Below are 15967 nucleotides of genomic sequence, written 5' to 3' on the forward strand. Positions count from 1 at the left end.
GGAGAAAACCATGACGCATCCGGCAAGAGGTAGGGAAAACTTTTATGAGACAGTGGGAATTGAATATGGGACTGAAAATGCTTCTATGTTGAGGACATACGCGCAATCAATGGAAAAATTAGCAGGTTATGAGGCTAGAAGATGGTTTCTCACAGAATGCAGAAGAACAGGGATATTCCCTCGTCATATAGCCTCGAATGTTGAATGTGTTCTTAATTTGGTTCTTGAAGATAGTCCCTTCAGAGCCAAAGCATCTCGTCTCATGACTTCTTTTAAGTCACAGATCTTGAAATTAGAATTGAGCATAACATATTGGAGGCTCAAAAAGATGAGAAGAGAAAACCATCACAGAAAGCAAATTATCTTACGAAATTTTCATTATAACGACTTGTGTAGAGACTTTCTGCAAAGACAGGATCAGAAATATGTGAGAATTCTTGGGGAGAGAATGGGGGTTGTGCAAAGAAAACTATACCGATTGCAGGGTAGAGTACGGACTGAGGAGGGTGATAAATCGGGGTTTCTTACGAATATCAGTGGCGTAGAGATTCCTCCGGAAGTGGTGCAGTTGCTCCAGTTAGGGCCCAAATTTTCTCTTCCCCTTTGTGGACTCCCGCTTCTCCATCTCATTGCCGACATAGAAGAGGTGGTGGGTAGTGCTGAGTGTGTGGGGAGAAGGGATGTCCTGCGGGCTGATCTGGTAAATATTCTACAAAATGCCATTCACGGTACTTCTCCAGCTGATCCATTCGAAAGAAGACTTCGTGAATGGATGAAGAAAACGGCTGAATTTGGCCGGGAACAGGGGAGTGGCTTGGCAATCCTGCAATCCGACAAGGGTAATAGAACTGTGATCATGAGCAGGACTGAGTACGATGAAAAAATGAGAGTATTAGTACAGGACGCTAGCACCTATGAAGAAATTAGCAGGGATCCAACTTCAAGATTCCAATTGAGAAATAATGATCTGGTGAGAGCTGTGTATAATAAGGAGAAGATAAATAGTTATCAAAAATCACAATTAACTACTTACAAGGCAATTGCCCCTCGGATTTATGGTCTCCCAAAGGTCCATAAACCAGGAGTACCGCTGAGACCTGTCGTTTCCTATATAGGAAGCCCTAATTATGCTCTCGCCAAGTTTGTGGCCTCCCTGCTCTCACCCCTAACGGATAGTCCATATAATGTAAAGAATTCCCTGGAGGTTTCACGTTTTGTTACGGGGCAGGTCCTGCCTGAGGGATACATCGTGGTGAGTTTGGACGTTGTCTCCTTGTTCACAAATGTCCCCATTGACTTGGTTATGAGCGAGATTGAGGTACGATTCCACGAAATAGAACCCCACACGCCATTAGAAAAATCAGAGGTGCTGCAACTCGCGGAATTTTGCCTGAGATCAGGGTATTTTACCTATGCAGGTAAATTTTATCTTCAGAAAGATGGTGTGGCTATGGGATCCCCTATAGGCCCAATCGCGGCGGACATAGCAATGCAAAAGGCACTGAACACGATATTGGAGGACCCTCCGTTTCGCATAGGTTTCGTGAGAAAGTATGTGGATGACCTCCTGGTGTCGGTGCATGTGGATGATGTGGGCCCTCTGATGTCACAATTTAATGCTTTTCACCCTAAAATTCAATTTACGGTGGAGAAGGAATGTGAGGGTGTCCTGCCCTACCTTGACTTAACAATACATAGAGATGCGACAAATACCCTTAGCACTGTCTGGTATTGCAAGCCAAATTCCTCCCAAAGGATGCTAAACTATTATAGTGCACATCCACAAAGCACCATCATCAATGTGGGGAGGAACCTCATAGGCAGGGCACGTTTAGTCACCACGAAATCTGGAGTAAATTTGGATCCCGTCATGAGAGATATTCTCAAGAGAAATGATTTTCCTGAGAGAATTATTAGGAGACTACTCAAGGAGTCCTCACCACAATCGGGTAGATCATCCCCGGCTCAGATCCTACAGTCTGAGAGATTCTTCACTCTCACCTACATCAAAGGCATTTCTGAGCGCATGAAGACGAGGATCTCGAGGACTACTGGAGCCAAAGTGGCCTTCAAACCAGCTAAGAAAGTGAAGGAATACTTCACCAAGGTGAAAGACCCAGTTCCTAAGCTCCAGAGATCGGATGTGGTCTATTCAGTGCCTTGTGGAGATTGTGGACGTAGCTACATTGGGACTACGGGACAGCTCCTGCACAAAAGAATGCAACAACATAAAAATGATACGAAACCACCAATAAGAAATACCAATGCAACTTCACTGTGCGCCCATGTAGCCGACACCGGACACTCCTTCGACTTTGATGAAGTCAAAATCATTGACTCCCACAAAAAAAAAAAAAAAGTTGGCCTCATATCAATGTCCAATAAGGAGTACCCGCGACGAATTCCCAATTTTCCCTGTAAATCCTCATTTGGAGTAGTAGACAGACAGTGCGGACAAAATTTCAGAGACAAATCACAGATTTGACCACTGAGGAAGACGCGTTGAAGCGTCGAAAGCTTTGGCAAAGAATTTTGTGTTTTCCTGTCCTGAAAGGATTGCACCCCCTGACGCATCCGGAGGGAGTTCATCTCCTTGACCTTCGTATATGAATTGCCGTCAATAATCTACCGAAAATTCCATCTGAAAGTTCTCATCGAGACGAAACCAAAAAGGTAAAATTTAGGTCGCTATGTTAGTTAGAACCGGAGATAGAGGCCCGTCAATGTTCGAACTTTGACCCCTTATAGCTCGGGTCAGGGGTTTTAGATCGAGTTAAGGTTTTTTGTTTGATAGGTATAATCAACGGCTACAACATACTAAAATTTCAGCTCATTGCATAAGGAATTTTTGAGTTATTTAACTTTTAAGATTTAAAAATTTTCGTTTTAATAATAGCGCCCCTAGCGGTAGTTTTACGAACTTGCGATGTTAGAAGAGGAAGTGGCATTTCACGAGAGCTTTCCAAAAAGCCCTCACTTTTTAAATTCTGATAATTAGAACCGGAGTTATGGCCATTTTAAGAATTTTTTTTTGGACCCTTATAGCTCGGGTCAGGGGGGTCGGGGGACCTTAATTTTGGTATTGATGGAAAGCTCTAAGGACCAGCTATAACATACTAAAATTTGAGCCCGCTCGATGCCACAGGGGCGGAGCTATTGAGAAAACAAAAAAAGGTGGTCTTTAAAATGTCGGAAGGAGGGGTGGGGGGTGGGGGGTCAATGCACCAAGTTGCAATTTTCATACGATATATAACCTTTGCCGAAAACCGCAAGTCGATATCTCTTTTAGTTTAGGAGCTATTAAGCTCCAAAGAGCGGCCGGACGGACGGACGGACGGACGGACGGACGGACGGACGGACGGACGGACGGACGGACGGACGGACGGACGGACGGACGGGAACGGTTTTTAGCCATCCATATATTCGTGATCAGGAAGTGTCAAAACACATTCTGGCAAAGTTTGGGGCCAATCGGAGGACATGAGATTTTGTTAGGATTATAGTAGGTGAGATTGTTAAGAATCTCACCTAATAAACAGCATTGAAACGACCGTCGGTCATCAGTGACGCGGAATTCATATGCTTATTGGTTTACTCCTCGTTGGATACCTCACCAAAAAGTCAGGCCAAAAAACAATTACGCTTCCACGGGGGAGATGTAAAAAAGGCTGATATTTCACGTCCAGGTAAGATTTTTCTTGCTACGTTTTGTTTAAAACCATAAGACATTATAACTATAAAAAGTGTGGCAAAGCGTCCCACGTATTATGAAATGCTCGAACTCGTGACTTAGATGCTATACCTCAAAACTAACTTTCGCATTATTTACCGTTTACCGGTACACAACCGGTTTATATCGATTCATAAGTCACAAAATTAGATTCCATAAAATAGTTTAAGGAGTAATAAAAATTATTCGAACAAAAATTACTTATCAGTAAATAACTGGTTCATTACTGGTTCACAACCGATTTGAACCCCAATCGGTAATGAACCGGTTCATTATCGATTAGAACCGATTCAATTTTATAGGAAATTCCAAGACCTTTCCAACGAACCCAAAAATTACCCCTTTCGCTTTATAAATATGCACTTTAGTGTCTTTTTAACCTATGACCTTGAAAAACCGTTATTAGGAACGATTCAACGGGATTATCGCCTAAGGATGAAATGTTCTCCTGGGTAATCTCTAAAACATGCCCAAAAACGGAAAAAAAAATCGTACGACGCGGTTTGTGTTTTGGGTTCTAGAGTAAGCGATAGCTGGACGTACAGACGGACGGACTGACGGACGGACTGACGAACGGACGCACAAACAGCGTGACGACAGTTCTCAGGAATCATCTGAAACGTGCAGATTTGTTGACAAAAGTTATCTCCGGGGTATAGAAGGTGGAAATTTGGGGGGGGGGGGAGTTAAAAAAGTATTACTTGCTCTTCAACTTCTTATGTAACCTTTTTGGGCTACTAGTGCGCGACAAAACCATAACCGCACATATTTTTTTTTTCGAATTTTGAACAAATTATAGAAATTTTATTGTACTTTTTACCTTAATATTTCCATTTCATTATCTGAGAAAAGAAAATTGTAATGGTTAGTCGGTTGAGTTTGATTGAGACTCTAAATTGAAAGGAATGTTAGAAAATCGCCTTTTCCAAAGTGACAAAACCATAACAGCACTTCAAATTTTATGAAAGAAAACGCACGAATCAGCAGAAAAAGAACTTTTAGTGCTTAGTGGTAGCTCCAGGCATTAAACATCAAGTAACGCAACATCCAGCGCCAAGCATCAAGTAATGCAACTTTGAGTTCTTCCACGACTTTATATTGGCGATTTTCATTGTAAACGCTTTGCATAAGTATTCCCCAGATGTTTTCAAAACGGTTCAGGTCAAAAGAAATGACGAGCCAGGGTAAAATGTGAATACCCTGGGCAGAAATCCAGGCCTTCGTCTCCTGATTTACATGAATACTGGCATTGTCTTGCTGGAATGTGTATATTTCTCGGTCAATCTCGTTCAAGTATGGCAGCAAACATTTTCGGAGGACTGATATGTAGTCTTGGCTCTTCACTCGATGCGAGGTAAAACATAATTCCAGGGTTCCTCTCGCACAAAACTCTCCCCAAATCATGAGTGATCCTCCTCCAAAGTTCCTTTTTGAAAAATACTGCGATTCTTTCCTTAAATCGCGCCAGTAATACCTGAATTTGTCAGGTCCATCCAGATTAAACCTTTTTTCATCTGAGAAAATTATCTGTAAAAGTACAAAGTAATCACAATGAAAAAAGTATGAGGAGGCTACTAAGGAGGGGTTCTGGCCTAACGGTGTATTTTTTAATGAATACCGTTTTCTCCCGAGACTGCACACGGATCAAGGGGGTGGCCTCCGCAGTGCGGAATGATTCGCCCCCCACATTCTCCTGCTGCTTCAGTTGATAGACTTTTGGCTGTTCCGGTTGGAGTTAACTCCTCCACCTCTGCACTGCTCTCCTCATCATCATCTTCTGCATCAACCAACAATCATCCTAACGATAATAATAATTTTCCTATAAATAACTTTAATATCTTACACTTGAATGTGCGCAGTCTAAGACGTCATCTTGATGAGGTCAGGCTGCTGTTGTGTGGCTGCTCGGTTTCGGTACTGTGTCTCACGGAGACCTGGCTAGATGCATTCGATACAGACCGTTCTCTCTCTGTGACAGGCTTTAAGCTTTTTAGACAAGACCGTGGCTTCGGTAGAGGTGGCGGGGTCGCAGCATATGTGTCCAGGAACATATCTACTCAGACCCTTAACTCTGGCATTTTTGAGCGTTTGGAATTTATGATACTCTCTTTAAAATCTCGAAATCGTACTTTAGCTGTTGCCATATTTTATTACCCACCACCAGTAAATTCTATCGGACCACTATATCATATTATGGAGCATCTAGCTAGTCTTGATCACTTTATTATCACCGGTGATTTAAATATTAACCTTTTATCTCATACACCGCTTTATAGTGAGTTCGGTCACTTTACCACATCCTATAGTCTTTATTATGCTCCTTTTGCTCCTACTCGTGTTATGGCTCTGCTTGATGTTTTCCTGGTGAGGGAAAATGATCAGCACCTCATTGACAAATTTGGTCAACAAAATGTCCCACTCATCTCAGACCACGACCTAATATATATTTCTCTTAATATTCCAGTAACACGTCAACCGCTTGAATACACTGAAGTTCGTTCTCTTCGCAAAACCGACTGGGATGCACTGCTTCTCGATGCTACGCAGGTTGATTGGAGCCTTTTATATTTCATTCCTAATCTATCTGTACGTTTAAAATATTTCATTTCACTAATTACTGATCTTTATAACAAACATGTTCCTACTATTAGAATTCTTGTACCTCCTAAGTCTTCGCCATGGTTAAACTCAGGCATCATTTCTAAAGCTCGCGAGCGCGATAGGTACTATAGAAGATGGCGTCGCTCTCGCCAAGAGCATGACCTTCGTAGGTATCGATCTTTGCGGCGAGAAGTCCAAAGAATGATAAAATCTTCTAGAAAATCATTCTTCTCGCGTCAGCTTAATCCAAACCTTCCTTCAAATATGCTTTGGAAAATTATAAATAATTATTATATATAAATAAATTATTACAGCGAAATGTGCCACTGAAACGTCTTCTAATCTTACCGCAAACGCGTTAAACGCCTTTTTTGTTGGCAAAAACACATTTACCTCATGCCCTCGAGTGTTGGATGGTGATGATGATGCTGCACGCTTTTCTTTCAGGTGCGTTGAGCCCAATAAGGTGTGTGTGGCTTTCTCTTCTGTCGCGTCTGATGCTTGTGGGCATGACGGTATCCCTATTGGCTTTCTCAAACCCCTTTTAATTATTATCATTCTTCCTTTTATTTGCGATTTTTATAATGCTTGCATAACTCAATCTTTTTTCCCCGAAGATTGGAAGTACGCTATCGTTACTCCCATTCCGAAAAATGCCAAGCCTTCTGATGTTAGTGACTTTCGACCTATCAGCATTCTACCCTGCCTTTCCAAGCCTTTTGAGCACCTTATTAAATCTCAAGTCAAGGAACACTTGAATCAGAAGAACCTACTTTCTGATTTTCAGTCTGGTTTCCGGAAGTTTCATAGCACTACCAGTGCTTTACTCCGTATTAACCATGACATTCGTATCAAGCTTGATCAAAAATATTTTGCCCTATTAATTCTTCTTGATTTCTCTAAAGCTTTTGATAGCATAAACCACTCACTTTTTCTTTTTAAACTCAATTCCCTTTATTTTTTTCGTCTACCAGCTTAAAATTACTAGAGTCCTACTTAGTTGGTCGGACCCAATCTGTTAAATTTAACGGTGAAATGTCCGCAACTTTGTCACTGTCTAGGGGTATTGGACAAGGTTCAGTATTAGACAAGGTTATTGACAATCAGTATTAGACAAGGTTATTGGTATTAGACAGTATTGGACAAGGTTCACTATTTATATAAATGATTTAGCTGCAACTCTGAATATTAACAATATTAATTTTCATTTTTATGCAGATGATCTGCAGATCTATTGCTTCGGTGATCCTATTGCACCTGATGCATGCTTTAGTCAAGCGAATGAGATACTTCATCTGATCTCTCAGTGGGCTGTGAATAATGATCTTCTTCTCAATCCGGGTAAATCTCAAGCTTTGCTAATCACAAGTGGGAGACACCGTCCTGATCCACTTCCTCTTTACCTCAATGGTGAGGTTATACCTTACGTCCATAAAGCCAGAAATCTTGGAATTATTTTTAATGATTCTTTGGCTTGGGACGACCATATTTCCTACATAAGTAAAAGAGTTAACTTTTCCCTTTATACCCTTAGAAGGCATCAGTACTTCACTCCTCAGGATATTCGATTGTTATCAATTTGTGCCCTGCTCCTTCCCCTTTTTTCCTATGGTGCTGAACTCTTTTTTTCTTGTGATGCTGCCTCTATGAGGCGCCTGACTATCACATTCAACAATTGCATTCGCTATATATTTAATCTCCATCCCTTCGATCACGTATCTCTTTACTACGTCCGAGTTTTGGGGAGTACCTTGCCAGCCTTCCTGCAGTCACGTGCTGTCGATTTCATATCTCGCGTTCTCAAATATCACCAGCCTAGATATTTGGCAGAATTTCTGAGAAAGAGCATTTCCACCGTTTGGCTCTGGAGGTTGGTCACCAACGCTAAGACGGCGGTGGACGCAAGCATTGCTTTCTGACAAATCTTTATACCTATCATAATAAATGTATTCTTTACCTTTTTCTTCTGCTTTCAAGAGCACTAGCTCAAAAGCATGGTTATTATTACATAAATAAAAAAATAAAAAAAAAGACAGGGATAAAACATATGCATTACCTTAGTCCAATCTGTCCTTAAATTCTCTCGAGCGAAAACTAAGCGTCTCTCCATGGGGTGGTGTTTTAGTCGCGGTGTTGAAGCCATTTTAGCTCTCACGATGTCCGGCGAACGTTTCATGGTCCTTTGCACGGTTCTAACCGATACATTGAGGTCCAATAATTCCTTAATTGACTTACAGGTGCGAGATGAATTCGAAACCATACGCCACACATTCCTCTCAGAACGGTGGGAAAGCTCTCTTTTTCTTCCATGATCACGGGTAGAATCATATCTCGCAGGATTCTTCAAATAATTCTTGACAACGCCATCACTGCGACCAATTATCCGGGAAATTTCACGAAATGGCTTCTTTTCACTGTTCATTAAGTCTATTTGGCCTTTTTCATAATCCGATAAGACTTTTCCGCGCGCAATTTTGTCGTTTTTGACGCATAAGTGAACGCTAATTTAAATGACGATGACATTTCAGAGAATAGATTTAAGATTTTTACAAATAGAGGGCGTGCGCTTATGGTTTTGTCACTTTGGTACAGGCTGTTCTCTAACATTTCTTTCAATTTAAAATCTCAATCAAACTCAACCGACTAACCATTACAATTTTCTTTCCTCAGATAATGAAATGGAAATATTAAGGTAAAAAGCACAATAAAATTTCTATAATTTGTTCAAAATTCGAAAAAAAAAATGTGCGGTTTTTGTAGCGCATATAAAAGATCTGGATTTGTGCAATGTGGCCTCTTTTTCCGCTTTTTTTCTTCAACAAAGAATTACCACAGTTGAACCACATTTAAAATTTAAAATAAATTCAAATCAGTGAATTTCTAAATTAAATTGGTGGTGGAAAATAAGTTTAATGGTGAAATAAAAGAAGTTGCTGTTTGTTCACACAATGAACATGGGATTTTAGTTTATAAGAAAATAAGGGATAGATAATCCTAACCGGCTTATGTAGGTGAGATTCTTAACGTGAGCTAACTCGGAGTGCATGCAAATTCGATTTAGAGCTGAAATTGTGAGTCGCTATTCAGTTATCTTGAATCAAATTCGTGAAATTAGACAAATTTTGATTTTAAACCAAAATATCAAAGATTTGGATGGAGCGACAGAAAAGTAATATATGGGTAAAATGTAGACCAGAATGTTCTCTATAATTTTCCCATAGAACATGATCTCATCGATTATTCAGAAGCCGAGATAAGCGCGGTTTTTTGTTTCTTAACTCGTTTTTTCGACCAGATCGCCCCAAGTAGTCATTTGTTGAACTTCAACTATATCAAAGAATTGTAGTATTTTGTGAGACTTTCCATTTAAAACCCTATTTTAAGTGTCTTGGTGGAGTAGAGGCAGTCTTGGTGGAGTAGAGGCATTGACATCTGAGTGATTTCAAAGCGTTATTATGGGAAAAATCAATTTTTTCGCACTTAAACGGCAAAATCTGAGTGATAGCGTAGTCTGAGTGGAAAATGCTGTATGGACGAAATGTAGAGACAAATGTTCTCTACAATTATGTCGAAGTAGTCATCAAAATCGGTTCAGCGAAAGTCGAGATAATTGATGTTATGTGATATTGAAAATGGTTTTTCGACTGTGGCGCCCCTGGTGTTGGTCCCACGAAGTTCAAATATTTTAGAAAGTTGTAGCATTTGGTGAGATCTTTCGTTTGAGCTCTCATTCATCAAAATCGGTCACATAGAACCGGAGATATGATTTTTTGAATTTCGTGAAATTTGACCCCTCATATCTCCGGTTCTATTGAAACCACAGCGCACTTTTGCCTCATTTTGGAAACGTCCTAGACTGGACTACAACATACTAAAATTTCATTAACTTGCACAATGCCGTTTTTGAGAAAAATGACTTTGAATTTCGATGAATTTTGACGCTATTACAGTGCCACCTGTGGTGACTTTTTGAACTTCCATCTGAAAGTTCTCATCGAAACGAAACCAAAAAGGTAAAATTTAGGTCGCTATGTTAGTTAGAACCGGAGATAGAGGCCGGTCAATGTTCGAACTTTGACCCCTTATAGCTCGGGTCAGGGGTTTTAGATCGTCTTAAGGTTTTTTTTGTTTGATAGGTATAATCAACGGCTACAACATACTAAAATTTCAGCCCGATTGCATAAGGAATTTTTGAGTTATTTAATCTAGAAAATTGAAAAATTTTCTTTTTAAAAAAACGCCCCTAGCGGTGGTTTTATGAACTTGTGACGTTAGGAGGGGAAGTGGCATTTCATGAGAGTTTTCCAAAAAGCCCTCACTTTTTAAATTCTGATAATTAGAACCGGAGTTATGGCCATTTTAAGAAATTTTTTTTGGACCCTTATAGCTCGGGTCAGGGGTGTCGGGGGACCTTAAGTTTGGTATTGCTGGAAAGCACTAAGGCCCAGCTATAACATACTAAAATTTGAACCCGATCAATGCCATAGGGGCTGAGCTATTGAGAGAACAGAAAAAGGGGATATTCAAAATGTCGGAAGGAGTGGTGGGGGGTGGGGGGGTCAATGCACCAAGTTGCAATTTTCACCCGATATATAACCTTTGCCGAAAACCGCAAGTCGATATCTCTTTTAGTTTAGGAGCTATTAAGCTCCAAAAACCGGCCGGCCGGCCGTGAACTTATATTAGCCACATATATTCGTGATCAGGAAGTGCTGAAACACATTTTGGCCAAGTTTGAGCTCGATCAGACGACATGAAATTTTATTAGGATTATAGTAGGTGAAATTATTAAGAATCTCACCTAATAGCGTGTATATCGAAGACTTCGGGAATTTCTTTCTCTCTCCACTTTTTAATGGGATTTAGTTACAAGAATTTTTACTTTATAAACAGAGAAAATTGAAAAATAAAGGCCTTTAAAATTTCTCCTCTTGAAAGAGTAGCTGCTCGTGCATATTAGCCTCTAGAAGGTGATGCAGCAGGAGAGAAAAAGTAAGTTTAAGCTGAACTTATATCTTTTAATTTGGAGGTTGCAGTGTTCCCGTCAAATCTCCTAAGGGATCTATTTACGAGCGCGATGCACTTGAGATAAATCTCCTTTCTTTACTTCAACTGCTGATGAAGCGCTAGCGCTCGCCGGTTGAAGTAACTGCCTTTGGTCTCAATCACCACAATACTGCTATTTCGCGATTGCTCTGCCACCCCTGAGCTATCAACTCACCTCAACTACCCTCCTCAGTGTTTTCTTTGTCATCTCACTACGTCGGTGCACCCTCCAGCTTGATTGTATTGAACACATTCCAACAAAAGTGAGGAGAAGTGACCAGAGAAGGGTTTTTTGAAGATTTAAGACAAAGAAAAAAATTGCGTTTTGTTCATCAAGCCGGATGGCTTTGGACATTCAAAATTAATCCCTTTGTCACCCTCACGTACGCCACAGATCATCCCCCAGTTATACCACACACACTCACACACTACAAACACCCTCAGGTACGCTACTTCAGTGCCCGGCATTTCCCCTAATTAGCCCCAGTATGTGCGTGTCAAAAAAGTGAGAGAAAACGTGTACTGAGTAAGTGTTAAGAAAAAAGTATATAAAAATCTTAAAATAAACAAAATTAGTGTGTTCATTAGCTGCATCGACATCACAGGAGGGCAAATCGTTGATCCTTACAGCAGGATTCACTCCCTGTATCTAATTCCAGGTTTGTAATATCACTGGAAAGGAACCTTCTGGAAAGTGAAAGTAAAAAAGGTTAAGATATTCCAAGTCTCCCGACAGGTTTATCCTCAACACTAAATTGTTCATTTCGCCTAATACCAGCAGACCTTAGGCGCACATTCATCGCTCTCAAGCATCGTGGCTAATGCAAATATCAATGCCAGTGCCCAGAGTAGAGCAGCTTACAAGGGGCAGCTGACTGTCTTGAAGCGACAACTGGAGAAATACATCGATGATCCAGAGGAGATGGAGTCTGAGAATGCTCTATCGGACTTGTTGACATTCAAGGACAGGAATTGAGAGGAGGTACCAGAAGGTTCAGACTGACATAATCTTTAATGCACTCCCAGAGATGATGAAGGCTGAAGAGGACGAATTGCAGACGTTTAGGCTTACATTGAAGAGGTTTCTACCAAGATTTAGCACCTCATTTCCGAGGTAAAAGCCAAAAGTGCTGGTCGGAGAACATCTGCTAACACTCCTGAGACTTTTTTTAAGTGATGAATTCGTTCGCCGAACAACTCAAGAATCAGCAAGCTGCATTCGTAAGTCTAATTAAAAATTAAAAAAGAAAACCTTGAATGTCACAAAAAAAACTAATTTTATATTTCTCTTTAATCTCTTAGTGATGACAATTGTTGATTAGCCATTTAGCATTATACTTACCATTTTACTTAATAAATCTCAATAGTCAAAAATAAATGAAAAATCACAGCTGATCTTAGAGTAAAACGAGAGACAGTGAAATAAGGAATCAGTAAAAGAAACATCATACACCACCATTATATATGTATATATGTTGTCCTGGGCCCTGGGAAATCTAATTATTCACTTCCCAAGCCCCAGAACACAGAGCCCGATGCTCACCTTTCCATGGTTCTTCCAAGACTGCCTTCCCTCTCTCTCCATGAATACCCTGTTGCGGTACCGTTCTAGAGAGGGGAAGTGACTCACGACTTTCAAATTACGACCGTTGTAATCTTGAAAAAAGGGTTTACTTCTACAATTGGCCACTCCTGACGTTTCACCGTCCTCGGTGATATACGATGCATGGCTAAGCGGCCAATAATGATTACCATCATTTAATTTTCTTTTAAAATTACATATCAGCACTGGAGGATAATCATCGGTCTTATTCCGTTAGACAATAACTAAAGTAGTTCATTAGACATAGCTAATTTTTCAGTCAGAACTTTTTATAATATTTATTCAAATCACCTTTATGATCAATTGATTCTTTTTATAAGGAGCTACCTGAAGCTGGCTCACAAACCGATCTTGGACCAAACTCACAGTACTTTGAAGGAAAAATGTATTCAAACGCTAATCCGGCATATTTATCTCTTGACACTGCATAAAATCTCATAATTCGGAAAAAAACTTCTTACTTGGTAGGAACTTGATTTAAACTGTATTAGTAACGTTTTTTATTAATGATTTCTACCACCAAAACTATTTATCAGTTTTAATACTGGTGTTTCAGGAATTCTGATTGAAAATAATTCATCGTATCTGAGACATTTTTTTTTTAAAGTAAAATCTCGATTTTATTCCATTATGCTCTGCAATGATAAAACCTGAGGCCTATACATTATGGACGGATATTGGCCTTTCTGATACTGCTCCTTTGTATCTGTTGTTCAGATCTCAAGCAAATCCTTGCTCGTCAGATCCCGAACAATTTATTTTTCATTTAATTTCGTTTAAATTTTAATGTTTTCTCCCGAATAATTAATGATAGGTCTTGATTTGCTTAATATATAGCACAACACTCATTGAAAAGTTTAATTTCACTTGAATATAAATTTCAGCAGATAAGATCATAAAATTACAGGATTAAAATCATTTCGTTTTTATTAGTAATTATTCAATCGATATTCCGATTTGACAGATTCCTAATTAATTTTCTTATAGTTTAAGTCATCGCGCCTCAGGCCGAAACTTTTTCATGTACTTGAACTATAAAGTTCTTTTCCATTATATTTAGGTGAAACCCATGTCCGAGATCCAAGATCCGTATCATTGTTGACCAGATGATGAACAAATTATTATGCGGCAGATCTCAAATAAATTCTGTCTTTCAGATCTCGAATAAATCCTATTCATCAGATCTCGGACAAATCATTGTTCGCTGGATCTCGAACAAATTCCGTCCGTCAGATCTCGAACAAATCTATGTCCGTCAGATCTCGAACAAAGCAATGTCCGCCAGATCTCGAACAAATTCTGTCCGCCAGATCTCGAATAATTAATTATCCGCCAGATCTCGAACATATCCTGTCCGACAGATCTCGAACAAATCAATGTCCGCCAGATCTCGAACAAATCAATGTCCGTCAGATCTCGAACAAACAATGTCCGCCAAATCTCGAACAAATTCTGTCCGCCAAATCTCGAATAATTAATTATCCGCCAGATCTCGAACATATCCTGTCCGACAGATCTCGAACAAATCAATGTCCGCCAGATCTCGAACAAATCAGTGTCCGCCAGATCTCTAACAACCAATGTCCGCCAGATCTCGAACAAATTCTGTCCGCCAGATCTCGAATAATTAATTATCCGCCAGATCTCGAACATATCCTGTCCGCCAGATCTCGAACAAATCAATGTCCGCCAGATCTCGAACAAATTCTGTCCACCAGATCTCGAATAATTAATTATCCGCCAGATCTCGAACATATCCTTAGCCTTCCTGGTTGACCATGTCTTCTGGAACTGTTCCTTATAAAAGTGGGCCAATCGCGACGCAGAGATTTCTGTAGTTCTTCTCTGTCAGTGAGTCCTCCCTGAGTTTAAGTGTCTTCAGTTATTTCTGCAACCTCGGCTTCTTACGTCCCAAGATCGCAGCATGCTTCACTACCTCAGAATTATGTTAAGCATTCTTGAGCAAATTGAGCCAGTCTAAAAGATGCGTATCTTTTCACTTGGGACGTCGCAGTATCTGATGTCCACGAACTTTATCAGCTACGACAAATCGGCACAAGTCATCTTGAGCTGGGGTTGATATTATCCCTTTTGTATCGACGGCTTTTTAGAGGATCAGATGATGTTGAAGCTATTTTATGAAATTCATCTTAGTCCCGTTCATTGTGTCAATGCCAAGGATGTTTTATAAGACCTCCTTGATGCCGTCGATCTTAGCGTGGACAATCAATGGCCCTGACAATTGGTACAACAGCCATTGTGTATCTTACTGCAACCAGGACAGAATTCCTAGCCTGAATAACTTCTAATTGTGTCCTTAGGTCTTCATGAAACGCAAAAAGATAATTGCTTGTCTGGTTTTCGTGACTTCCTACATGATGTGAGATGCCATCAAAACTTAGACATATCATGTAGTGACATGGCGACGATGATTAACTTTATCTCGCGGTTGTAGCGGTGTCTGGTGTTCGTGGGCGAAAATATGTCCACCTTGTCATATGTTGTTCAAGGCTTCCTGGCCGGAATGATGGATTCTCCTGCACGGACAAGTGGACTACAAGCAACAGCACGAGCTTTTCCCTAGGATTCAATTATTGTCTCATAGTCAACCTCCTCGCCCAGGATGTACGTTTGACAACGATTTTGGCACATTAGTTCATGGATCTGTTGCAAGGGGTTACTCAAGGTCGAAAATTGGTGTCCATATTCCGTTATTCCATATGATTCCAATGAGATTCCATTGTGATTCCAATGATTCTAAGTGTGTGATTCTCTTTATGATTCAACTCGGTATTCCATGATTCTCAATTATTCCAATTTGTGATTCCGTTTATTCCTGTGTTCAAATTTCTCTTATTTCAGAAAAATTTTTCATATTGGTAGGATTAATTTTGTTTATTATTTTTGGCTATGCAAGTCTTATTGGGTTCTGTAGACTAAACCGGGAAGTCAAAAAATACTGCAGGTTCCGCTTTAACAAATAACTT

General features: G+C 40.1%; 1 protein-coding gene across 1 annotated transcript; it reads left to right on the forward strand.

Moving 5' to 3' along the window:
• Positions 1–448: 448 nt before the first annotated feature.
• LOC129808573 (uncharacterized) lies at positions 449–12353 on the forward strand. Its single transcript, XM_055858354.1, has 6 exons — positions 449–1418; positions 1467–2277; positions 6779–6846; positions 7550–7741; positions 11715–11821; positions 12156–12353. Exons 1-6 carry the CDS (start codon positions 449–451, stop codon positions 12351–12353), a joined length of 2346 nt encoding a protein of 781 aa, XP_055714329.1.
• Positions 12354–15967: the final 3614 nt, after the last annotated feature.

This window comes from Phlebotomus papatasi, chromosome 4 (assembly GCF_024763615.1).
Source record: "Phlebotomus papatasi isolate M1 chromosome 4, Ppap_2.1, whole genome shotgun sequence".
Classification (NCBI taxonomy): domain Eukaryota; kingdom Metazoa; phylum Arthropoda; class Insecta; order Diptera; family Psychodidae; genus Phlebotomus; species Phlebotomus papatasi.

Coding starts and splice junctions, on each gene's coding strand:
- LOC129808573 (XM_055858354.1), top strand. CDS start 449: ATGGGGGTTGTGCAAAGAAAACTATACCGATTGCAGGGTAGAGTACGG. Junction 1,419..1,466: donor AGGGTATTTTACCTATGCAG/GTAAATTTTATC, acceptor GATCCCCTATAG/GCCCAATCGCGGCGGACATA. Junction 11,822..12,155: donor CACACTACAAACACCCTCAG/GTACGCTACTTC, acceptor GCCTAATACCAG/CAGACCTTAGGCGCACATTC.